The following is a 26238-nucleotide window of genomic DNA, read 5'->3' as shown; positions in this document are numbered from 1 at the left end:
CCTAGTCATTAGAGACGGAGTGCAACTCAAATCGGCTGAGGATGGGAAAGGAAATTAGCTTGTGTCCTTTCAAAGTGAATCCTTCCAGCATTTGCTTTGTGTGATTAAAAGAAACGACTAAAAACCCAAATCACAACGGACAAATGGGCACCACCTAGCTCCAGCACATTGCCCACTCCAGCAGTTCTTGTGGCCTGACTCTCTACTAGTCCCTTTCCCACTCCTTTACACTTACCCAACATTTTTCCCTTTCCACACCATTCGTCCCATATACAAACCCTGTATTATCGAGCAAAGTGAACTCCTGACACTCTAGAAACAGGGAGGAAAGGGAGTAAAAGTATACATTCCAGTATTCTTACAAGTGAAGTATTGTAATATGAACACATCTTTATGCCAATACCCTGCATAGTACAACAATCAAATGTAGACCAGCACTTTTGTTTGAGAATACTGCTCAGACACTATGACTCTGTGAGTATTTATGCATAGTGTAATATGTGTGAATCCATGTATCATCTAAATAAAAAGCTGCCAACTTTAATTCTTACACATCATTTTTAGTAAAAATGAGATGTAGTTGTCTTTTTTGAAACTATGTCATCTCACTCATCATAGATAGAATAATTTTTCCCACAAGAAAGAAGTCAAGATTAGTGACGGGAATCATAGAATGAACGGAATGGTGAGCTTGTTTAAAGTGCAAGCTATCTCATGCTAAAGCCACTCACCTTGATGCATCTTCGTTGCTTAATGAATTTATGTACCAACAATTACAGTGGCATTGGTTTTCATAATGGTGAAATAGCTGAGCATGTATGGTGTTAGACTGGTGTGTTTGGGATCTAGGATTTGATACAGGCGAGGTCTGTGTTGAAAGGCATTGGTGTATGAGACTGAAATTAACTGAAAAGACCTGAATGAATTTAGACCAGACACTGGGCTTATGGCTGCAAAATTAACATGAAAAGCCTATATTGCAGAACAGTAATGACATAACATTCCCCTTAAATTTATTGCAACTAAATGCTGTTGTGGCAAGTTGGCTTTGTCATGATGCAAGAACTATTACTGTTCATATGCACATTTTGCATATTAAATATCTCTCTCTCTCTCTCTCTCTCTCTCTCTCTCTCTCTCTCTCTCTGTGTGTGTGTGTGTGTGTGTGTGTGTGTGTGTGTGTGTGTGCACTCTAAGGGAAAAAAAACAAACTATGTATCACAAGGGAATTATCCGAATGGGACAGAAGACATAGGCAGACATGATATTACAATTTCAGAAAAACTGGATGATTTATTCGAGAGAAACAGCTTCACAAATTCAGCAAGTCAATAATGCACTGGTTCAACTCTAGGTCCAATGCATGCAGTTATTCAACTTGGCATTGATTGATAGAGTTGTTGGATGTCCTCCTGAGGAATATCATGCCAAATTATGTCCAATTGGTGTGTTAGTTCATCAAGACTGAAAATGGTTGTAGGCCCTTACCATAATGGTCCAAAAGTTCTCAACTGGGAAGGCAACAAATGGTGTGCAGAATATTGTCAATGTACTGTTATGCTGTAAGGGTGCCACAAATGACAACCAAAGGGGCTCAGCTATGGAAAGAAATGGGACCACAGACCATCACTCCAGGTTTTTGGGCTGCATGGTAGGCGACAGTCAGTTTGATATCCTACTGCTGTCCAGGGAATCTTCAAACATGCCACTGCTGGTCACTGGGTCTGAATTTGAAGTGTGACTCATCACTGGCACTGAAGGCAATTCTACTTCAGTTGGTGAAACTGCAGGCTGAAGACGTGTATTGAGATGCTCCAGATAGCGGCGAGATACCAACCTGACTGTCGCCTGCCATACAGCCGGACAATCAGGATTGATGGTCTGGTGTGCCATTTCTTTAGCACAGCAGAACTCCTTTAGTTGTCATCCACAGTACCCTTACAACACATTTGATATTCTACACCCAATTTTGTTGCCCTTCGTGGCAAGCCAACCTGGGATTGCATTTCAGCAACATAGTGCATGCCGGCACACAGAGTGTGTCTACTGGTTGCTGTACCTTACCTTGCCCTGCAAGATCACCAGCTCTCTCCCCATCCAAGAACATTTGGAGTGTTATGGGCAGGGCTGTCCAACTATCTCTGGATTTTGATGATCTAAAATGCCAACTGGACAGAATTTTGCATGACATCCCTCAGGATGATAACTAAGAACATTCTCAATCAATGACAAGCCAAATAACTGCTTGCATAAGGATCAGAGGTGGATCAATGTGTTACTGTGCTCGATTTGTGAAGCACTCTCTCTTCAATAAATCATCCAATTTTTTCTGAAATTGTAATCATTTGTTTGTCTGTACATGTAGGTCACATCTAGCAATTTCTGTCCTATTCGGATAATTCCTACATGGTGCGTACTTGTTGAGTGTATTTTGTAGCATACTTTAATTAGTGAAGGCAGTTACATCAGTTGCCTAACAAAAGCAAAAAGTAGGGCAAGGATGAAGAAAAAGGGAGAAGAAACACAAAATTAACTGTGAACTGGGGTTGTATTCATGCCCCTCAGTGTACTAGCCTGGAACTTCATACTAACCTATAATAATGTTTCAAAAATTGATACCATTTTAACAGATGTTCAGTATATTCTTCTTATCCATTTTCTAAGAATTATACCTCCTGAAACATGGCCCATCAGGGTGAATGATTTAACGGTGGGTCTATTTTCCAATCACCATTTCTGACCCCACGCCGTCCCCTCGTCAGAGTTTCTAAGCCATGATGTCCAGTCATCCAGTCATGTGTGACATTAGCTGTGAATTACTTGTGAAGAGGGCTTTCGTTGCACTGTTTGTAATGTTGCAGAACTTGCTGGTTAATAACACATCGTCAATGCCACACTCACTGTGTCCACTTTGCTGCTTTTTCAATGGGGTAAATACTTCAGTTCCACACCTTTCACCATATTTACTCGAATCTAAGCCGCACTCGAATCTAAGCCGCACCTGAAGAATGAGACTCGAAATCGAGGAAAAAAAATTTTCCCGAATCTAAGCCGCACCTGAAATTTGAGACTCGAAATTCGAGGGGAGAGTAAAGTTTTAGGCCGCACCTCCAAATCGAAACAAAGTTGGTCCATTATAATATGAGACACAATTTAGGTCGAATGAATGACGATATAGCTACAGTAGTTTGGTTCGAGTCGTAAGCTTAGCAGTTAAGCTTTACCAGGTAGCCATTGCTATGCGTCAGGCACTCCATCCGTATTTATACGGGTACCCTTCCTTTTTCACGTGCTTCGTCTAGTTTGAATTGTTTGCTTATTTTCCTTTGATCTGATAAGTGTCATTCTCTTTGTTATAGGTGTTTACGTCACACTAAGCTGAAAATGCATTACTGTACTGTGTCGTGCATTGTTTCTCGCATGATGATAATGAGTGTTTACGGCATGTCGCTGCTCGCAGCACGGCTTGCTTTTGTAGGCGCTACTGCTGCTTACAATTAAAAAAAAAAAAAAAAAAAATAAGAGAGGAATCGTCTCATTAGCGAAATGATGGCAAGAGACTGCCATTTGATGTTACTTACACTGCTGCTTTCTTTGATAATGATCAACAAGAACCAAATAATAGACGGCGTATGATGAAGATGTTCTGAACCAGAGTTTAGCGAAATTTTTTCTCCATTTGAAAATCTTTGCAGGCGCCTCTTTAGTGTATTACGTTCTGCACAGAAATTAGAGTCATCTTAGATTTAAAAATCTAGTCAACTGCCGTGCTTCATTTCTGACTGTATCACTATTAGGCATAACAATAATACGAATATAAACATGACATGATATGTATGTTCTTCAGCGTTTGCTGTTGTCTCACTCTAGTTTCGTAGTTTATTAGGCAGACAGGAATTAAATGAGATAGCAGCAAACACGAAACAATACATGGCAAAATGTTTATATGCGTATTATTCTTATGGTGAAGAGAATACTGCATATGATTCACAATTCATAAAAGTTCCTATTAGCAACCATCTCTTCTCACAGGTAGGAAAAAATTCAGAACGTAGAGTTGGCCATATTGAAAAACACCCCCAAACAGTCTTGCCAGTCGGATTTTCGTAGTACATTGAAATGCTGCTACATTCGAAGATGAACAATACGGAATTTGTATTTACTTCATTGGATAATGTATGAAAATGCAGTGGTCGAAACTCAGGGCAGAGAAAAAAAGCTCGTCTTCCACCTTTTTTTTTTAAATTTATTTATTGACGCAGAGGTTTTGGCGCCAGTATTTATCTTTGTGCCTACAAAGCATGCCCGTGTAGCGCTACATGTATTCCACGGCAGAAGTTGGTTGTGGAAAGACCTACCAACATTTTTCAGAACTTCCGCTTGCTTTGCGCTCGATTCTAAGCCGCAGGCGGTTTTTTGGATTACAAAAACCGGAAAAAAAGTGCGGCTTAGATTCGGGTAAATACGGTCAACTTCGTGTCCATCCTAATGTAATTTGTACTGTACTGACTAACTCAGCTTTAACTTTTGCTTGCATGTTCTGTCAGCTTATCCATCTGCACTGTCATTTCTTGATCTTTGTCATCGTCAATAAATTTAATGTTGTTAAGCAAGCCACTGTGTATGCTCGCACAGACATTTTCCATACACACTCTCCACACTTGCACTTTCAGGTAACATGTCATGACTGCACAGTTCAGTCAGTAGAGCAAAAGAATGTGAAAGGCAAGGGATCCATGTTCGAGTCTCTGTCCAGAATGAGATGGAAATTTTGTTAACCGGTGACTTTCCATTCTGAGAGATGATGCTTACTGGTTAACTTATATGTTTCTTGTATCCAATGTAATTTTTTTCATATTTATTGACTTATTTCTGTTCCTAGGAACAATAAATATGAAAAAAATTACACATATGTGTGTGTGTGTGTGTGTGTGTGTGTGTGTGTGTGTGTAAATGTTCTATTACGATATGCAAAATGCAATAATTCATTGAAAGTTAATTTATTGCTTGCTACGGCTAGTTAAGATTAAATGCTATCTGTGTTGTACAGTCGAGAGCTGACAGTTGACCTGCGAGTTAGAAATGGAAGTATGTTAGTGTTCAAAGTTTATGGAAGTCAGTAAAGTGAAAACATGGAGGAACAGTAATTTCGACTGTGTTGGTGAAAGGAGCATTAAATGAAAAGTATGTTGTTCAACATGAAGTCAATTTTGAGAGAACTGTCACGTGTTTTAAATTGTTATTTCAGCACATAAGGATGGTGCTGTAGAGCTGTTTGATGAACACTATACAGAGCCTTTGGTTATTTATTGTACACAAGGACAGTGGATATATTTAAAGAAGCCAGAGAAGAGGATTGAGAATGAAAAGGTGGACAGAGGTGTTTTCCTGGTGAAGATTCACAGGCAAAAGATAAAGAATAGAAGATATGCACATGAATTTTAATGGTGGATAGCATCTACATGAACTTCATGAAGAGTGTACCAAAGACGAACAAGTGGGAGAAGTGTGAACATCAAAAGTGTTAACATCAAACATTAGTGATACTGACTGTGAACAGCATATGAACCGTGCCATTAAAATGATAACACTATTATATAGACATACAAGTTGTGAAGGTGTAGTATGAAGCTTAAAGTGAGGTGACATCGCTAATGAATGTGCACGTCCTCAAACAGATATATCTGATCAGTTGTATGCTATTTGCTACCTTAAAATAGTGTCTTCTTTAAAACTGCACAGCAAATCCCATCCAGCAATTCCCTGGAGTCATTTAAAATTTTATTACACATCAAATCTGTGGCTAGACTACATTCAAAGAGCAAGATTTTGGATATAATATTTTTCAACATAATTTGTTGTAAAGTGGTTGTCGAGGGTCACCATTTGTAGTAACAACACCTTTCAGTTACTACAATAGGATAAGGGCAGAGATCATGCATCTTTCTGCGACAGCCACTTGTAACCCCAACAAGGTAAGAAGAAACACTGCAGGTAACAAGAGCTAAACAACAAATTCCTCAAAAAATCAGTTGCTGTACTGACAAAAACATTGCTGCCATTTATCATCTCTTACTATTTAAATTATCATATAACTGGATGTATAAAAATCTTTTTATCGTGTGGCAGCAGGAGAAAACACTTATAAAAGTTAGGGAAATGTGCAAGCTTTGGAAGCCAGTGGCTCCTATTTCTGCCAGAAGGATTAATGGGGTAGGAAGAAGGGTGAAGGAAAAGGACTGCTGAGATTTGGGAAATGGGGTGAGTTATGGAAAAGTCGGCCAGAACACAGAGACGGGAAAGACTTACCAGACAATATGTGTAGGAAAGATGTACTTCTGCCAGAAGGAGCCACTGGCTCCCAAAGCTTTCACATTTCCTTAACTTTTGTCTGTGTTTTTTTCTGGCAACCCTTGTGAGTAGATATTTTATCTGTACAATTATACTATATTTTCAGAAATTGAATATTTTTGTTGATGTACTTAAATTATCAGAAATTTAGTTACTTACTCAAAGAGAGATTTCACAGCGGAAACTATTCTAACTTTGCTTGGCCAAAACTTTTGTCTGATTCAGAGAGAAGAGGAAGCCTTATCACAGGCAATACTTTCTTTAACTAGTATTATTAAATTCATACTTATTGGTGAGGAGAATTTCTTAAGCTAGAGTTGTAAACAATACATAAATATTGCTCATCAGATTTCTGGAAAGTGTGGAAAAGTAGTGATGTACAAACAGAAATATTAAATGATTTTGTTGCTTAATGTTGCTATACTGACCAGATCCTAGTAAGTCAGAGTAATAAACAAATTCAATTATTGTAAGAATCTTTCATGTAACATTAATAATGGACCAACAGTTTTAATTTCCAGTTTATGTGGACATCTGCTTACTAAGTAACCATATGGTTAAATTTTACTGCAAGTTTAGACAATGTATCTTTCGTGTGTGAGTAAATGGACGAATGAATCTAGTCTACGTAATTCAAAAACACAGGTTATTGGTGAGGCAATTTTTCCAAGTGTAACTGCAAATTAAAGAGAAGGTAGCAGCGGATTTAGCAATGGGTAATGCTTCAGCAGTACACAGTAACAAAGATTTAGCATGAAGTAGAGCAGTTATAGCAGAGGCAGATTAATTAACTAACATTTTAGGCACTAGAGTTTTAATCTGTCAGGAAATTTCACTTTCTCTATTATGGAGTTACTTTAATGAGCTGAAGTGTTACACGTTAAAAACATTCACCAAGAGCACCATTTACAATAGTTTTATGTGTGTATGCAACTGGCAAAACTGTTGCTGGGTTTCGTGAGTGGAATGTAAGGGGGTGAGGATGTAAGTAACTTATCTCATTTAAAAAAGAAAGAGTACTTACTGCCTGATCTGCTTGGCTTTTTCACGATCAGAAACATCAACATTGTCCATGAGTGCCTCCACCTTCTTTTTTGCTTTTTCAAGCTTCCGCAATGCTCGCTTCTTCTTTCGTGCTTTGGCTTCAATTACTTTCTTTATTGGCCGGACATTGAGGTTCTCCATTCTCTTCTTGTATTCATCTACAAGCTCCTGAAAAATGGGAGAACAATATAGCATGAGCCTACATAATATTTACAGGCATTCTGAAACAGAGATGCATTGTATGGATTCTCACAGTATGCAAAAATTTATTAAAAATCATACAAGGTAGAAATGCACTACTTTAGTCAAAGTATTGCTTTTTCACACATGTGTGTGATCCTTCTAACATTTTTAATGTGGTTCCATGCCCAAATTTTATGTAATAATCGGAAGTGCACCTAGAATATAAAAGCATAACTGTCATTTGTTTGTAAATGATGTGTACTTCAAATATTATTTCATCACATTATAACATCTGATGGTATTATCTGAACTAAGTAGTGAAAGGAATGTTGGAAGTGCCATGTTGTATTACCACTGAACTGATTAAAGATGGGGTATGAGTTCAACTTAACCAGACTGGCACGCAAGACCTCAGTATTTGCTTAATATGATTTAGGGAAACAGTTGAATCTGAACCAAACTCTTCTACAATGACAAAATCAGTATTTCAACTAATCAGCAGCCTTACTTTGTATACCCCCCCCCCCCCCCCCCCCCCCCATGAACCATGGACCCTGCCGTTGGTGGGGAGGCTTGCGTGCCTCAGTGATACGGATAGCCATACTGTAGGTGCAACCACAACAGAGGGGTATCTGTTGAGAGGCCAGACAAATGTGTGGTTCCTGAAGAGGGGCAGCAGCCTTTTCAGTAGTTGCAGGGGCAACAGTCTGGACGATTGACTGATCTGGCCTTGTAACACTAACCAAAACGTCCTTGCTGTGCTGGTACTGCGTACGGTTGAAAGCTAGGGGAAACTACAGCCGTACTTTTTCCTGAGGGCATGCAGCTTTACTGTATGGTTAATGATGATGGCGTCCTTTTGGTTAAAATATTCCGGAGGTAAAATAGTCCCCTATTCGGATCTCCGGGCGGGGACTTCTCAAGAGGACGTCGTTATCAGGAGAAAGAAAACAGGCGTTCTACGGATCGGAGCATGGAATGTCAGATCCCTTAATCGGGCAGGTAGGTTAGAAAATTTAAAAAGGGAAATGGATAGGTTAAAGTTAGATATAGTGGGAATTAGTGAAGTTCAGTGGCAGGATGAACAAGACTTATGGTCTGGTGAATACAGGGTTATAAATACAAAATCAAATAGGGGTAATGCAGGAGTAGGTTTAATAATGAATAAAAAAGTAGGAATGCGGGTAAGCTACTACAAACAGCATAGTGAACGCATTATTGTGGCCAAGATAGGTACGAAGCCCATGCCTACCACAGATGATGAAATGATTGATGAAATGTATGATGAGTTAACAGAAATTATTCAGATAGTGAAGCGAGACGAAAACTTGATAGTCATGAGTGACTGGAATTTGATAGTAGGAAAAGGAAGAGAAGGAAATGTAGTAGGTGAATATTGAATGGGGCTAAGGAATGAAAGAGGAAGCCGCTTGGTAGAATTTTGCACAGAGCATAACTTAATCATAGCTCACACTTGGTTCAAGAATACATGGAAGAAGCCTGGAGATACTAGAAGGTGTCAGATAGATTATATAATGGTTGTTGTTGTTTAGCCTTCAGTACTGAGACTGGTTTGATGCAGCTCTCCATGCTACTCTATCCTGCACAAGCTTCTTCATCTCCCAGTACCTACTGCAACCTACATCCTTCTGAATCTGCTTGGTGTATTCATCTCTTGGTCTCCCTCTACGATTTTTACCCTCCGCGCTGCCCTCCAATACTAAATTGGTGATCCCTTGATGCCTCAGAACATGTCCTATCAACCGATCCCTTCTTCTAGTCAAGTTGTTACACAAACTTCTCTTCTACCCAATCCTATTCAACACCTCCTCATTAGTTATGTGATCTACCCATCTAATTTCCTGCATTCTTCTGTAGCATCACATTTCGAAAGCTTCTATTCTCTTCTAGTCCAAACGATATATCGTCCATGTTTCACTTCCACAAATGGCTACACTCCATACAAATACTTTCAGAAACAACTTCCCGACACTTAAATCTATATTCGATGTTAACAAATTTCTCTTCTTCAGAAATGCTTTCCTTGCCATTGCCAGTCTACATTTTATATCGTCTCTACTTCGACCTTCATCAGTTATTTTGCTCCCCAAATAGCAAAACTCCTTTACTACTTTAAGTGTCTCATTTCCTAATCTAATACCCTCAACATCACCCGACTGAATCCGACTACATTCTTTTATCCTCGTTTTGCTTTTGATGATGTTCATCTTATATTCTCCCTTCAAGACACCATCCATTCCGTTCAACTGCTCTTCAAAGTCCTTTGTTGTCTCTGACAGAATTACAATGTCATCTAAGAACCTCAAAGTTTTTATTTCTTCTCCATGGATTTTAATACCTACTCTGAATTTTTCTTTTGTTTCCTTCACGGTTTGCTCAATATACAGATTGAATAACATCGGGGAGTGGCTACAACCCTGTCTCACTCCCTTCCCAACCACTGCTTCCCTTTCATGCCCCTCAACTCTTCTAACTGCCATTTGGTTTCTATACAAATTGTAAATAGCCTTTCGCTCCCTGTATTTTACCCCTGCCACCTTCAGAATTTGAAATAGAGTATTCCAGTCAACATTTCTCTAAGCCTACAAATGCTAGAAATGTAGGTTTGCCTTTCCTTAATCTAGCTTCTAAGATAAGTCGTAGGGTCAGTATTGCCTCACATGTTCCAATATTTCTACGGAATCCAAACTGATCTTCCCCATGGTCGGCTTCTACTAGTTTTTCCATTAGTCTGTAAAGAATTCGCGTTAGTATTTTGCAGCCGTGACTTATTAAACTGATAGTTCGGTAATTTTCACATCTGTCAACACCTGCTTTCTAAACTGATAGTTCGGTAATTTTCACATCTGTCAACACCTGCTTTCTTTGGGATTGGAATTATTATATTCTTTTTGAAGTCTGAGGGTATTTCGCCTGTCTCATACATGTTGCTCACCAGATGGTAGAGTTTTGTCAGGACTGGCTCTCCCGATGCCGTCAGTAGTTCTAATGGAATGTTGTCTACTCCCGGGGCCTTGTTTCGACTCAGGTCTTTCAGTGCTCTGTCAAACTCTTCACACAGTATCATATCTCCCATTTCATCTTCATCTACATCCTCTTCCATTTCCATAATATTGTTCTCAAGTACATTTCCATAATATTGTTCTCAAGTACATGGCCCTTGTATAGACCCTCTATATACTCCTTCCACCTTTCTGCTTTCCCTTCTTTGCTTAGAACTGGGTTTCCATCTGAGCTCTTGATATTCATACAAGTGGTTCTCTTTTCTCCAAAGGTCTCTTTAATTTTCCTGTAGGCAGTATCTATCTTACCCCTAGTGAGATAAGCCTCTACATCCTTACATTTATCCTCTAGCCAACCCTGCTTAGTCATTTTGCACTTCCTGTCAATCTCATTTTTGAGACGTTTGTATCCCTTTTTGCCTGCTTCATTTATTGCATTTTTATAATTTCTCCTTTCATCAATTAAATTCAATATTTCTTCTGTTACCCAAGGATTTCTATTAGCCCTCGTCTTTTTACCCACTTGATCCCCTACTGCCTTCACTACTTCATCCCTCAAAGCTACCCATTCTTCTTCTACTGTATTTCTTTCCCCCATTCCTGCCATTTGTTCCCTTACATTTTCATTGAAACTCTGTACAACCACTGGTTTAGTCAGTTTATCCAGGTTCCATCTCCTTAAATTTCCACCTTTTTGCAGTTTCTTCAGTTTTAATCTACAGTTCATAAGCAATAGATTGTGGTCAGAGTCCACATCTGCCCCTGGGATTCTGTAGAAATGTTGAAACACGTGAGGCAATACTGACCCTATGACTTATCTTAGAAGAAAGATTAAGGAAAGGCAAACCTACATTTCTAGCATTTGTAGACTTACAGAAAGCTTTTGACAATGTTGATTGGAATACTCTCTTTCAAATTCTGAAGGTGGCAGGGGTAAAATACAGGGAGCGAAAGGCTATTTACAATGTGTAAGGAAACCAGATGGCAGTTATATGAGTCGAGGGGCATGAAAGGGAAGCAGTGGTTGGGGAGGGAGTGAGACAGGGTTGTAGCCACTCCCCGATGTTATTTAATCCGTATACTGAGCAAGCAGTAAAGGAAACAAAAGAAAAATTCGGAGTAGGAATTAAAATCCATGGAGAAGAAATAAAAACTTTGAGGTTCGCCGATGACACTGTAATTCTGTCAGAGACAGCAAAGGACCTGGAAGAGCAGCTGAATGGAATGGACAGTGTCCTGAAAGGAGGATGTAAGATGAACATCAACAAAAGCAAAATGAGGATAATGGAATGTAGTCAAATTGAATCGGTGATGCAGAGGGAATTAGATTAGGAAATGGGCACTTAAAGTAGTAAAAGAGTTTTGCTATTTGGGGAGCAAAATAACTCATGATGGTCAAGGAGAGACGATATAAAATGTAGACTGGCAATGGCAAGGAAAGCGTTTCTGAAGAAGAGAAATTTGTTAACATCGAGTATAGATTTAAGTGTCAGGAAGTCTTTTCTGAAAGTATTTGTATGGTATGTAGCCATGTATGGAAGTCAAACGTGGGCGATAAATAGTTTGGACAAGATAAGAATAGAAACTTTCGAAATATGGTGATACAGAAGAATGCTGAAGAGTAGGTGGGGAGATCACGTAACTAATGAGGAGGTATTGAATAGAATTAGGGAGAAGAGAAATTTATGGCACACCTTGACTAGAAGAAGGCATCGGTTGGTAGGACACATTCTGAGGCATGAAGGGATCACCAAATTAAAACTGTGTGCCGAACCGAGACTCAAACTAGGGACCTTTGCTTTTCACGGGCAAAAGTAGGAGACGAGGTACTGGTAGAAGTAAAGCTGGAGGACGGGGCGTGAGACGTGCTTGGGTAGCTCAGCTGGTAGAGCACTTGCCCGTGAAAGGCAAAGGTCCCGAGTTCGAGTCTCAGTCCGGCACACAGTTTTAATCTGCCGGGAAGTTCATATCAGCGCACACTCTGCTGCAGAGTGAAAATCTCATTCTGGAAACATCCCCCAGGCTGTGGCTAAGCCATGTCTCCGCAATATCCTTTCTTTCAGGAGTGCTAGTTCTGCAAGGTTTGTAGGAGAGCTTCTGTAAAGTTTGGAAGGTAGGAGACAAGGTACTGACAGAAGTAATGCTGTGAGGACAGAGCGTGAGTCGTGCATGCATAGCTCAGTTGGTAGAGCACTTGCCCGCGAAAGGCAAAGGTCCCGAGTTCGAGTCTCAGTCCGGCACACAGTTTTAATCTGCCAGGAAGTTTCATATCAGCGCACACTCTGCTGCAGAGTGAAAATCTCATTCTGGAGGGTATCACCAATTTAGTATTGGAGGGCAGTGTGGAGGGTAAAAATTGTAGAGGGAGACCGAGAGATGAATACACTAAACAGATTCAGAAGGATGTTGGTTGCAGTAGGTACTAGAAGGTGAAGAAGCTTGCACAGGATAGGGTAGCATGGAGAGCTGCATCAAACCAGTCTCTGGACTGAAGACCACAACAACAGCATTGGTCATATCATTGTTTGTCCTTTTGATTGTGCTCAGAGCAATGCAAGGGGCATTTGAGTTTGAAAACAAAAGAAGTTTCAGTGCCAACTAAAGACACAAAACAGATTGGAATAATCTATGCATTTACTCGTTTGTCTTATTCACATTGAAAGAGGATGACGGAGTACAGAATACTCTCTTCTGACATTGTTTCACTGTAGGTCATACTGCTCTTACTCCTTTTGACCATCACATGTATATTAAAATGATTGATATAAATGTGATTATTAATCCTTTCCATCACAGATTTTAATAATTTGTGAAAAAATATTTTTTACATATTTCCATACAATTTTTACACTCCGCGCTTCCCTCCGATATTAAATTGATGATCCCTTGAAGCCTCAGAACGTGTCCTACTAACCGATCCCTCCTTCTAATCAAGTTGTGCCACAAATTCCTCTTCTCCCCAATTCTATTCAGTACCTCCTCATTAGTTACTTGATCTACCCATCTAATTTTCAGCATTCTTCTTTCTGTATCACCACATTTCGAAAGTTTCTATTCTCATCTTGTCTAAACTATTTATCATCCATATAATAGAAGGAAACATTCCACGTGTGAAAAATTATATATAAAAACAAAGATGAGGTGACTTACCGAACAAAAGCGCTGGCACGTCGATAGACACACAAACAAACACAAACATACACACAAAATTCAAGCTTTCGCAACAAACTGTTGCCTCATCAGGAAAGAGCTCTTTCCTGATGAGGCAACAGTTTGTTGCGAAAGCTTGAATTTTGTGTGTATGTTTGTGTTTGTTTGTGTGTCTATCGACGTGCCAGCGCTTTTGTTCGGTAAGTCACCTCATCTTTGTTTTTATATACTATTTATCATCCAGTTTCACTTCCATACATGGCTACACTCAGTACAAATACTTTCAGAAAAGATTTCCTGACACTTAAATCTATACTTGATGTTAAAAATATTTCTCTTCTTCAGACACGCTTTCCTTGCCATTGCCAGTTTACATTTTATATCCTCTCTACTTCGACCATCATCAGTTATTTTGCTCCCCAAATAGCAAAACTCATTTACTATTTTAAGTGTGTCATTTCCTAATCTAATTCCCGCAGCATCACCTGATTTAATTCGATTACATTCCATTATCCTCATTTTGGACAGAATTACAATGTCGTTGGCAAACCTCAGAGTTTTTATTTCTTCTCCATGGATATTATTTAATTCCTACTCCAATTTTTTTCTTTTGTTTCCTTTACTGCTTACTCAATAAACAGACTGAATAACATCGCAGGTAGGCTACAACGCTGTCTCACGCCGTTCTCAACCATTGCTTCCCTTTCATGCCCCTTGACTCTTATAACTGCCATCTGGTTTCTATACAAATTGTAAATAGCCTTTCGCTCCTTGTATTTGACCCCTGCCACCTTCAGAATTTGAAAGAGAGTATTCCAGTCAACATTGTCAAAAGCTTTCTTTAAGGCTAAAAATGTCAGAAACGTAGGTTTGCCTTTCCTTACTCTGTCTTCTAAAATAAGTATGAAATGAACCGTATGTAAAATAAAAAGGAGAATGAGTGACTGAACAGGGATTGGGTGCATTATGTAAGCTGTGCTGGTTGGTGTTATGACAATTGGGAGTTATGGAGTGCATCACTGTGTGGTGCAACCTGAGAAAACTATAATCATGAAGGAAAATAGTAGCACTGCAGGCCAGGTAACTATTGCATGTTGAAAGGTAAATTCATTTGTATTTGTGACGAGTACTATTTATGGGTCTGTGGCAGCATGGGAGCCTGGGTGCGAGACTGACTGATAAGCTAATTGGCAGTTGGCAGAACAAAGGTAATGATGAGGCCTACCCTGTATTCACAGGGACTCTCTCTCTCTCCCTCTCTCTCTCTGACACACACACACACACACACACACACACACACACACACACACACAATTTTTCCTCTCTTTTGTCAGATGAAGGAATCTAGTGTTTCAAAAGTTGCAGTTACCAGATTTTTCCAAAGCTGACTTGGAAGCAGACATTTTTTCTCTTTTTCCTGGTTCTACCTCAGAATGGAATGTGTGTATTCTAACTCTTTGCATGTAATGTTATTGCGTATAGAAGCAAGCAAAAGTTTTCTAAATGTTTGCGAATCATATAACTGAACTGGGTTTCTGATAGCAATCTAGTATTCACCTACTACGAGGTGGAAAACCACCTAAAAACCACTCCAGGCTGGCTGGCACACCAACCCTCATCATTAATGCACCAGATGGATTTGGTCTGATTTGGGGCCAGTGCACCTCCCCACCCCAGAAATACCACTTGAACACACATGGCTGTCCCAGTGGGTCATCTTTCTCTTTTTTTTTAACTGAACATCATTTTAGAGATATTTCTACCACAAATGAGATCTCTGCGTTATGTTCAGACATTTTCATCACTGAATAGTGTTTTTGAAAAGAATGGGTACAATAACATGACTTCAAGTATACAGACAATTTAACAAATGCCAATCATACAATATAAACATATTTCTGATTTTAAACAATACAAATAAAGAAAGGAATGTGAAAAATACCTTAGGAACAGGCAGTTCTCGCCTCATATGCTTTTTCTCATCTTCCACGAACCAGTCTGGCAGCTTTTCGTCATTAAATGCATACCTATTCCAACCAGCATCAATCAATTCTCGCCTCATCTTCTTTGATGTAATGAGCATCGTTCCTAATGCTAAGCCTTCTTCATCCAATTTACGTTTGCGAATTTTGTTTTCTAAAATGAATTAGGGGACAATGTAGTTTACACAAAATTGCACATAATAATATAGGATGCACAAAAAATTCAAAGGATAATGAATTCCACATTAATCATTACTTACGCTGTTCCTTGGGAACTATTTCGAAGTCATCTTTTCCATGAGTATGTTTTGAAGTAGCTACTGATAAAGGAGGGAGGTGATGTTCAACATCATAATCACTGTCATCATCTGTATCGGTATCAGTATCATCACTTGCAGCAGACAGAGTATTCATGTGACTGTTATCTTCAGTATTATTATTGACTTGACTGGCGTTTTTAACTGTTTTGAGTTTATTCACTTCTTTGCTGTGATTTTCTGATGCACTTTCTTCTCCAATTATTTTACCTCCTTTTCTCTTGAAGTCTTCAACCAATTTATCTAACTCAAAATCTTCATCATCCTCATTTTCTAAGTTTTTAAAAATATCCTGCAGAAAACATATATTTGAACGATGCTTGATCAATGAACAGACAAGCAGATTAGTTTTCATATAAACACCTAAACTGTATGTATTATTCACTGATAAATTATTATTATTATTAATGATTATTATAATTATAATCCTCAATCATGAGCAACTGAATTAAAAGATAGCTGCTGTGTTGCTGAGGGACAAATCCAGTCACTACAGTGAATGGAATAGTCTGACAGACTGTGCGACTAAAATGACTTCAGACCTAGCACTGACAATTGAAATGATACCCCATGTGCAGTACGGGGAAAATGTGGTCTTTTGCATATTTGATTGTGCCAGGATAAAGGGTGCCCAATGTATGGAATGCAATGTGTGTTGGTTTGGGATAACCACCAGCAGTGAAGTAAATAGCCAATGGCAATACCATAGCAAAGAAAAATGTAGTAAATCCGCAAATTACTCCACTGCTGCCATCACTACTATGGTGCATGTCAGTACGTATGTTCATTTGAGTAGTGCGCTGTTCCACTACTCTGGGCTCCTACCAGAGGGCTTTGAACTTGGTGTGGAACTTCTATTGCCTGCAACCGATAACAAGTGGCACCACATTCTCTTTATATAGCAATGTACAGGCTCTGAACTGCACTCTTGTTTATGTTCTCTAAACAAATTTGTACTTATCCTGTCATGTCACTGACTTAATAAATAACAGATTTCTTACAACTGTGCCTTTTATTGTGTTCAGAGTTAGAACACAAGTGACAATGAGTAGAACTTCCGTGTACTCAACTTTAGTGACTGTTTTTCTTGTGTGACTTATCCATGGATGTAGTATGTCAATCACTTCTATAGCAGCAGCAACTTACCTTGACCACCTTGGGAAAACTAAAGGCTATGTTGCAAGTTCAGGCTCTACTGTCTCAGTACACCCATCGCTGTTTCTGCCATCAATGACTCTGCTGAATACTGGGAAACTTATGAAAAACCACTCTGCCAGCACTTTGTAGCATTTTGGGTGACAGTCAAAAACACTCATAAGGCTTGTTTTAGCATGGATTTCTACCTGCATGTAGTAGTTGTTGTGCAGTTACTGCTTTTGCATGAACTGGCTCCACTCGTTTTTGATGAAATATGTAGTCTGTTATCTTCTTATCATTGCAAGTGCACCCATGTCATTGCCACAAGCAGTCACATTGGACTTGGGCAGCAGAGATACAGGCCTGAGCCATAATTACTGATTTATTATTAAAAACTCCAAGGAATCCAATGTAGACCTCATGGTTAGGGATGTGATCATATGCCTTGCACTCATTAAGGAAGTTCAACAGGGAGCCCTCCAATGTGAGGACCCATCCTTGGAATAAGTTTTAAACATTGCTCAGTCCTTTGAAGTCTACCCTGTTGCGGGCCACTAAATTGAAGCAAGGGCAACATTGTTGTCGCACTGGCATCTAGCAACAAATTTGCTGCGAAAAGAGGAAGGTGATGGCATTCAGACCAGGGAACCTAGCTGCAACTGACACACCCGTCAGCAACAACACCAAGGATACTGTGCAGCACTTCCGTCATTCCCCTCTTGCTTTGTGCAACACGAGAGAGAGCTGTATGTTCCAGGCAGTGAGCATCAAGCCACAAGTTTCACAAGAAAAACCACAGCATCAGTTTGCTGTTCTCAGCCTTTCTCAGATCAAATGGGTGTTGATGTTCATCCTATTTCATCTTTTTATTGATGTGCCAGAGCCGAACAAACTTTATCGCTGCAAGTGGACACCAGAGCAGCTGTTTTGCTCCTCAACTCTTGAACATATGTTTCGTTGGACTCCCCAATGTTGACTCCCGTCAAATGACACCTGGTCAGCTACAGTAAACCGTATATTCCTATTCTTGGTCAGTTTACTACTGCCATGGCTTACAAACCTGTAGTCCATCCTATCATATATTTGATTGCTAATGATCCTCATACTGAAAATTTGTTTGGGTTAGACGCTTTTGTTGCTTCTGAATTTTCTATTATTGACACTATGCCTCTTGTGTCAGATCAGGTTCCTCATCAAGACCTAGATTCATTGTATTCTGAATTTGCGAATTTGTTTTCCGAGGGATGAGGATGTGTAACAACTTCACAGTACATATCACGCTTAAACCTACGGCTCGTTAATTCTGATTTGGATTGGTTGACTACACTAGGCATCATACAGCTGATTTCACCACTAGTGACTGTAAAAAACCTGTTGGGTCAGCTCCAAATTTGTGGAGACTTTAAAGCTATCATAAATTCGCAGTCTACAACTGACACATACACTCTTGCTCAAGCTGACAACTACTTGCAAAAGCGGTCTTTTCCAAAACTGACTTGGCTGAGACCTACCTGCAGGTATCCTTACAGGACACATTGAAACAACTGCTTGTAGTGAAAATGCCTTTTGGTCTTTGTTAATATCAATGCTTAATGTCGGAAGTGGCTAGTGCCCAGCTATATTTCAAAGCTTTTTGGAGCAACTTACAGCAGATATTCATTGCTGCACGGTGACAACAGTAACAGGGACTACAATGGAAGAACACTTATGTAACCTTCGTTCTCTTTGTTGTTTTGCACACTGCAGACCTTAAGTGTAATCTTACTAAGTCACAATTTTCATAAAATTTATAGGCAGGGTGTTTGAACCCTGGAACAGCATGTTGCCTCTATTAAGGCTTTGCCTCAAATGACCAGTTTGCAGAAACTACAGGTGGTTCCTTGATAAAATAGCACAAAATCACAGGTTTATTCTAGGTTCAGCCATCAGGGTCACATTCTGCACCAACTGCTTTATAAAAGTGTTCCTTTCAAGCAGTCACCAGTCTATGAGCATGTATTTGGGTAACTTAAAAACAAATTACCCTCTGTACCTTGCCTTGTGGCCTTCCAACCTGGTAAATATTTAATCTTTGTTACAGATGCATCCCAGTATGGGTTGGGAGTGTTTCTGGCCCATCATCATGCGGATGGTTCTGAGCAAGCTGAGTTCAATGCAGCTCAGCAGCCATATTTGCAAGTCAAAACAGAAGCCCTTGCGATCACTATTCCTTAAAAAAATTTCTTATCAGTACAAAATTCCACTTAGCCACATATCATATCTTTAGTTCCCTTGTTTCACTCTTCAGCTGCTTAACTCAACAAAGGTGTTCATCGCCTTCAACGTTGGATCTTATTTTCGTCAAGTTATTCAATTAGGAGATCCATTTCCATCCAATGTCACAGCAGGCCAAAGAGGAAGCATTGTCTCAGTTACCAACGGGGCCCAATCTCTTGTTGGATTTCAAAGAACTGTTGTGTTTTCAACTTGAGATGAAAGCAAGACATACTACTGTTTGTTACCATATTACCAGCTCCAGGGCTGCATCTGCTACAACTGCAGACCCAGTCATCTGGTACAACTGCAGACCCAGTGCTAAAACAAGTGGTTCGCATCATACATTATTGGTGACCTGATCATCCACCGGCCTGAGCATTTACCCATTGTGAACTCCTTGCTTTCCCTGTTACACAGTGACATTCTCTTGTTGACAGAAGGTGGTACTTCCAGTTTTGCAATTGTGGCAACATTGCATAGGGAAGTTCTCAACCTGTTACATCAATGTCATTGGGGAACCTCTTGCACTAAACAAATGGCATGTAGTCATGTGTTCTTGCCTGGTATTGATCGTGAGGTAGAGCACCTGCTCGTGGTTGCTGCAAGTGTTCAAATCAACAGGCATCAGCACGCTATGTTTTTTCCCCCTTGACCAGGATCCATGCTGCAATGGAAAAGAACACATATTGAGTTTGCTGGAACATTCTGAGACATTTTTTGGTTATTTGTTGTTGATGCCTTTTCCATGTTTCCTTATGTTGTTCACTGTCTGTCTGTCTATCACAGTAGATGCAACTCCCAAGGCACTGTAAAATTCTCTTTTCTGTTGAAAGCCTACCTTATAGAGTGGTTTCGGACAATGGCCATCAATTTTTGGCTCAACCCATGTGATGACATCTGTCATGTCATGGTGCCTCCCTTCAGCCACAATCCAATGGCGAGGCAAAATGTCTTATGAATTTTGAAAATGCAAATGCAAAAATATGTCACGGGATATCCAGCACACGAGGCCCTCACGTTCCTTCTCATTTCTTCCTGCTGCCAGACAGTTGTCCTGCTGTGACATCGACATGGGCTCGAGGGTTTGGATGACACCCACACTGGATACCAAGCATGGGTGCCATGTATTCATGGTACATACCGAAGAGTGCCTTATTGTGCGCCACTGCTATCAGCTGTGCCCTTCCGTGGGCACAGACACCTCCCTGCAGACCACTGCCCTTGCACCTCATCCACAGCTGCTGCAGTTCGCTGTGGGTAGCATGTCAACTGACACACCTGATGTGGTCTCCAGCTGTTCTGCCAGTGGGCTAGCCTCACACATATGATGCAACTCAGACTCTTTGATGTCCCTGTGATGCCTTCTTTGCAGTAGAGGTACAGTAGGGCTTCATCAACGCATCCACAGGCACCTCCTACGCCAATGCAGGCATCTCCTACACTGATGTAGGCGCCATCTACACTAACTCTGATGCCTGCCACCACCTGCTGGCACCTCCTATATTATCTCTGGACAACACACCTTCCCAACACATAGCATGGTCCAATGCTGACCTGAGCCCTGCCTGTGGAATGCCGGAGTTGTCCACTTGCTCTCCTGGAGCGAACAGAAGGCATGTGTGTCCAGACTCTAGCCACTTCCATCCTATTCACTTGTTCGCAAGAACTGGGAACTGTTCGTACCCAGGACAACTGCTTCAGACAATATGGATGTGACAACCATCAGCACACTGCAGAGGAGCTGCCATTTGGTCGCTCTTTCCGCCAAGGAGGGAGAGCTATAGTAACCAGCACATTACACCTCTGCCATCACTACTACAGCATTGTCAATATACATGGTCATTTGAATAGCATGCCATTCAGCTGCTCTGGGCCCGCACCAGAGGCCGCCGACCATTGTCCAGAGCATCCATCACTTGCAGCCGACAGCAAGCAGCCCCAGGTGGGCAAATGCTTTTTATATGGCCATGTGCTGGCTCTGGTCGGCAGTCTTGTGTAAGTTCTCTAAATTATACTGTACTTGTACTGCATGCCGTGACTTAATAAAGAGTTGGCTTCTAATAACCGTGTCTTTTATTGTGTTCTGAGTGAGAACAATAAGATCTGCCTTTCATTACCATAGATGGTTAAGTTGTCAGAGTGGCCTCATGGCTGAAAATTACTCATCAATTTAATACTGGCCAACAACAACACAACCAGTGAGCATAGGTACCATTTAGTACCATCACCTCACTGTAGGATAAAAACTGTCACCATGCCACACAGGTTCCTGGGTACAGAAACACCACCATTCGATACTCAAAGCATGGTGAAAGGCTACCCATGCCTGTGTACTGGGTTACTGTTGGTTCACACTGATGGCAGGATACAAGTTCATTTGAAATCATGTAATGAGATGAATCCTGTTTCCAACAGGGCAATTTTCAGTTACATGTTGGAGCTATTCTCACGTAGGAGGATGTTAACAAGGGATGAAACATGGACCTTTTATCACAATCATGCACTTATAAGAATATGAACTAAAATAAGATTGCTACTCACCACATATAGGAAAAGAGGGTTGAGTAGCAGTCAGGCACATTTAAAAGTAGATTGTTGGAAAATATCAGCATTCAGGCAAAGTCCACTATCTGTTGAGAGACCAGTAGAAAGAAACAGAACACACACACACGGTCACTATTGTCTTAAGGCACTGTGATGCCACTGCTGTGTGATCTCGTTTGGGATAGGTAGTGGTTGTAGAGAAGAAGTGTGGACTAGAGAAAGGGAGAAGTAGGAGGGTAGGAATGGTGGAAGATGCTGTACTGCTGCCTGTAAGAGTGGGCAGAGACATGGGAGGAGTAGGATGGTGGGCTGGTAGGCTACTAAATGCACCATCTGGAGAGCTGTGCTGGGTGAGAAAAGAGAAGCAGAGGGGGAGCAGGAGGCAGAGAAAGGACCATGCAAGTAAACTGAGGGGAGGAGAGGGGAGGGGAGGAGAGGAGCAGGGTAGGGGTGGGGGGTGGGGGGAAGGAGGCATGTATCATGCAGGAGTGAGAGCAGGGAAGTGAACAGAGGCAGGGACATGCGAAGGTTGAGGCTGTGGTGGTTATGGGAATGAAGAATAAGTTGCAAACAATTTCCCATCAGCATGATTAAGAAAAGCCAATATTGGTGAAAAGAAGCCCATTGGCATGGTTTGTGAAGCAGCACATTAACAAGTAATGTTGACACGAAAGGTAGATGTCAAATTGTGCCCAAGAAGCAACTAGACTACCCACTTGCAGAGCATGCTGAGCAACACGATGTGTTCAACTTCACTGACTGCTTCACAAACCATGCCATTTGAATTCTTCCCACCAACACTAGCTTTACTGAATTATGCAAGTAGGAACTCTCCCTGTAACCTATTCTTACATATTCTTCATTCCTGTAACCCCACTGCTCTCGCACAAATTCTTGTTGCTCACCTGCCTCCATCCCATTCCCTGCTCTCTCAACAGTGTCACAAATGCCTTTTGTCCCTCGAACTCACTATCTGTACAAACACCCCAAACCCCCCCCCCCCCCCCCCCCGCGCACACACACACACGCGCACACACACACACACACACACACACACACACACACACCATTTCATCCCTGCCACATCTCTGCAAACTCCGATAGGCAGGACTAAATCACTGTTGGAATTGGCCACCTCATACAAATATCTGTCTGTAACACTTTGTAGGGATAAGAAATGGAATGATCACATAGGTTCAGTCATGCGTGAAGCAAGTGCTAGACTTTAGTTTATTGGTAGAACACTGGGGAAATGCAATCAGTCAACAAAGGAGATTGCTTACAAATCACTCATGCTACTGGTTCTAGAACATTGCTCACGTCTGTGGGACCCGTACCAAAGAGGACTAACAGGGGTCATTGAATGTGTACAGAGAAGGGCAGCACAAATGGCCACAGGTTTGTTTCATCTGTAAGAGAGTGTCAAAGACATACTGAAGGAACTGAAGTGGAATACTCTTGAAGATAGACATAAACCATCTCGAGAAAGTCTATTAACACTCTGAGTGCCAATCATGTCAATTGATGGGAAGCGGGAATTTATGTAGAGTGCCGGTCACGTCATTTGACGTGATCTGCTTTCTCCTGCTTTTAAATATGAAATCACGTTTATTGACGAGATTGATTGGCCTTCATTGCCCTACTTGGTACATTTAGTGTCCAAAACAGCCAACAGATCATGTACATTTAGTTCCTCAAATGGCTGATAGATCGTATTCGCTGTATGAACCCACGCAGGTAGAAAGTGGCATCTGCTCGTTGAGTAAGTAAGTAAATGGACATGGCTTCATGTTCTCTTACAGACGATGAAATTTTGCGTGAATTGGAGAAAGAATTTGTTGATAATGAGAGTGGGGATGACAACATCGACAATTCAGATGATGATCCTGACTTTGTCCAAGAAGAATTGCATCAAATTTCAAGTAAGTATTTCGAATCATGATTTTGTATTATACCACTGTTGAACCAATTGTTTAAGTTATTTCTTCATTTTGTGAATACTGAAAAATGATTTTCTTCTTTTTGGGTTCAGAGAATGAAGAAAGTGATTCTACTATGGATGTAGAACCACAAAATATCTGTCCTGACAACAGTGAAAGGAGGCCAAGACAAAGGGGTGGCACAGCAAGAGATCGTACTGGGTCTACAGAGGAGTGGACTGATATAGACTGTTTGCCAAGTATAGACATTTTTAGTGGGGACCAGAATACCAGTTTTCTGTTGATGGATGTAAAACCGCAGATTATGAGGAATAAAATGTCAGTCAAACATTTTTTTCATTTCCGTAAACTTTTGTATATTTTGTAAAACCTTACAATCATTAAAAATATAAGGAAAAAAAAAAAGATCAAAGGAGCTGTATATACATTTTCTGGAAGAAGAAGATGCCGGCTTTCATAAAAAGTTAGTACCACAACAAAATGCAGGCTAGTTTTCTGTAAAACAAATGTACAATATTAGCAAAAAAAGCTGGTATTCTAAGAAATGGCACAGTTTACATGGCCGGCAGCCTAAGTCTAAACAAAGTTTCAAGAATCAGCTTTAAATGATTATGAATGTAGTACAACCCCCAATTTATCCCTTACATAGGGTTCGTGAGGCATCAATCAATCATTCTTGCCGCACTCCACACGTGAATGGAACAGGAAGAAAACCTAATAAATGGTACTATGGGGCATACCCTCTGTTCTGCACCTCACGGTGGTTTGCAGAGTGTAGATCCCACCTCTTGTGTGCACCAACTACACGCCCCAACTGAGATTGCTACTCATGGCAATGGCACCATGTTGCCCAGAGATGACAGTGTCTGTGCCACTGTGTGTGTGTGTGTGTGTGTGTGTGTGTGAGTACGCGCACGTGCGTACTCGCTCATGTGCACGTGTGGGTGCGCACACCCGCACGTGTATGAATGTGTATGTCTCTCTCATCTGATGAAGGACTTTGTCCAAAACTAGATATTTTCCAGTGTCTACTTTTAAATGTGCCTGTCTGCCATCACACCTTTCTCTATATATTTAGTAACAATCTGTTCTAATTCATATTGCTGTTCTAATCCAGATTTTGCATGTGCTTATACAGTTACATTTCATTTTGTAAGTTGGTCTTGGTTTTTTCATTTGCTTTCCTGTGGTGGTTTTATTTCCTTTTTGCCCCATCAAACTAATTTTATTAGAATGCTGAATGAGTCCAAAAACATTACATATGTATGCCATAGAAGCTTATTTTGCGGCAGATATAGTAACTCTAAATGTAGTGAAGAGGCAGATAAGAACAAATACTAACACATTGTATTTTCTGTTCATTTTCATATGATACATCTTGAGGAAATTAGGGAATCTGATGATGGCACATTCTAGTACCACTTGGAAGAACTATCCAACCACTAATGGAACAAGATGTCAGGCAGTGTACCTGAATAGACAAAAGCCGCAAGATTTTAAAATGATGTATGCAAAGAAAGGGCAAAGACTACTAATACTGTAATGCAATTGTACTCATTGAGAACAATTATGGCAAAGTGATTAATAATTTCTATAGAAAATAGTACTTACGTGCCAACATTTTGTAAGACTACTTCTTTTGAGAGCCCTTTTTGGGTAACTTGGTGTCAGGTTATTGCATAATTCATACTTTTTTGTTTGTTTTCTTTACATTATCAAGTACTAGGACAATTTATTCAGTTTTATGTTGCCTTTGGAAATTAGCTTGAAGGGATATAGTTCTTGTCTGATATAATTAATGTGATTTTACAATAGTTCTTGACAGTCACAGGTTATTACTTAAACACAACCTCTGACAATAAAGTTCGGTACAATAAAGTTCGGTGAATAGTCCTGTAACATTAACATAGATGAACTGTGAACTACAGTTACCTTACTGTCTTTCGAAATAGTCACCTCCCATAACTATGCACCGCTGAGCGCTGCTATACACGTCCAGGAAAGTTTGCATGAAGTCTTCCTTTGGGATAGTGTTCAAAAGCTGCGTCACGTTTCGTTGGATGTCAGGAATATCGTCAAATCTCTTTCCTTTCAAAGCGAGTCTGAGTCGAGGGAATAGGAAGAAGCCTGAGAATTCAGATCTGGCGAGTATGGTGGATGTTCAAGTTGTACCACCTCCTTTTTTGCCAGGAACTGTTTGACAATATTGGCTGTGTATGGGTGAGCATTGTCGTGAGCAAAAAATCAGGAACCTTGTTATGCATACTGTGTAGATGCTGCATGAAACGGGTCAAAATATCAACATTTCATG

At 40.4% G+C, this 26238-nt stretch overlaps 1 protein-coding gene across 1 annotated transcript in view; it reads right to left on the bottom strand.

The window, feature by feature from the left end:
• LOC126473213 (pre-rRNA 2'-O-ribose RNA methyltransferase FTSJ3) overlaps positions 1-26238 on the bottom strand; it is a 116043-nt gene that overhangs the window by 11537 nt on the left and 78268 nt on the right. Inside the window, exons 10-12 of the mRNA XM_050100123.1 lie at positions 15994-16342; positions 15694-15887; positions 7376-7563 (exon numbers count right to left, since the gene is read on the bottom strand). Of these exons, the coding sequence (XP_049956080.1) occupies positions 7376-7563; positions 15694-15887; positions 15994-16342 (731 nt within the window). The remainder of the gene's footprint in view (positions 1-7375; positions 7564-15693; positions 15888-15993; positions 16343-26238) is intronic.

Source organism: Schistocerca serialis, chromosome 4, assembly GCF_023864345.2.
Source record: "Schistocerca serialis cubense isolate TAMUIC-IGC-003099 chromosome 4, iqSchSeri2.2, whole genome shotgun sequence".
In the NCBI taxonomy this organism is placed as follows: Eukaryota; Metazoa; Arthropoda; class Insecta; order Orthoptera; family Acrididae; genus Schistocerca; species Schistocerca serialis.
This window is presented reverse-complemented; position numbering and strand designations above follow the sequence as displayed.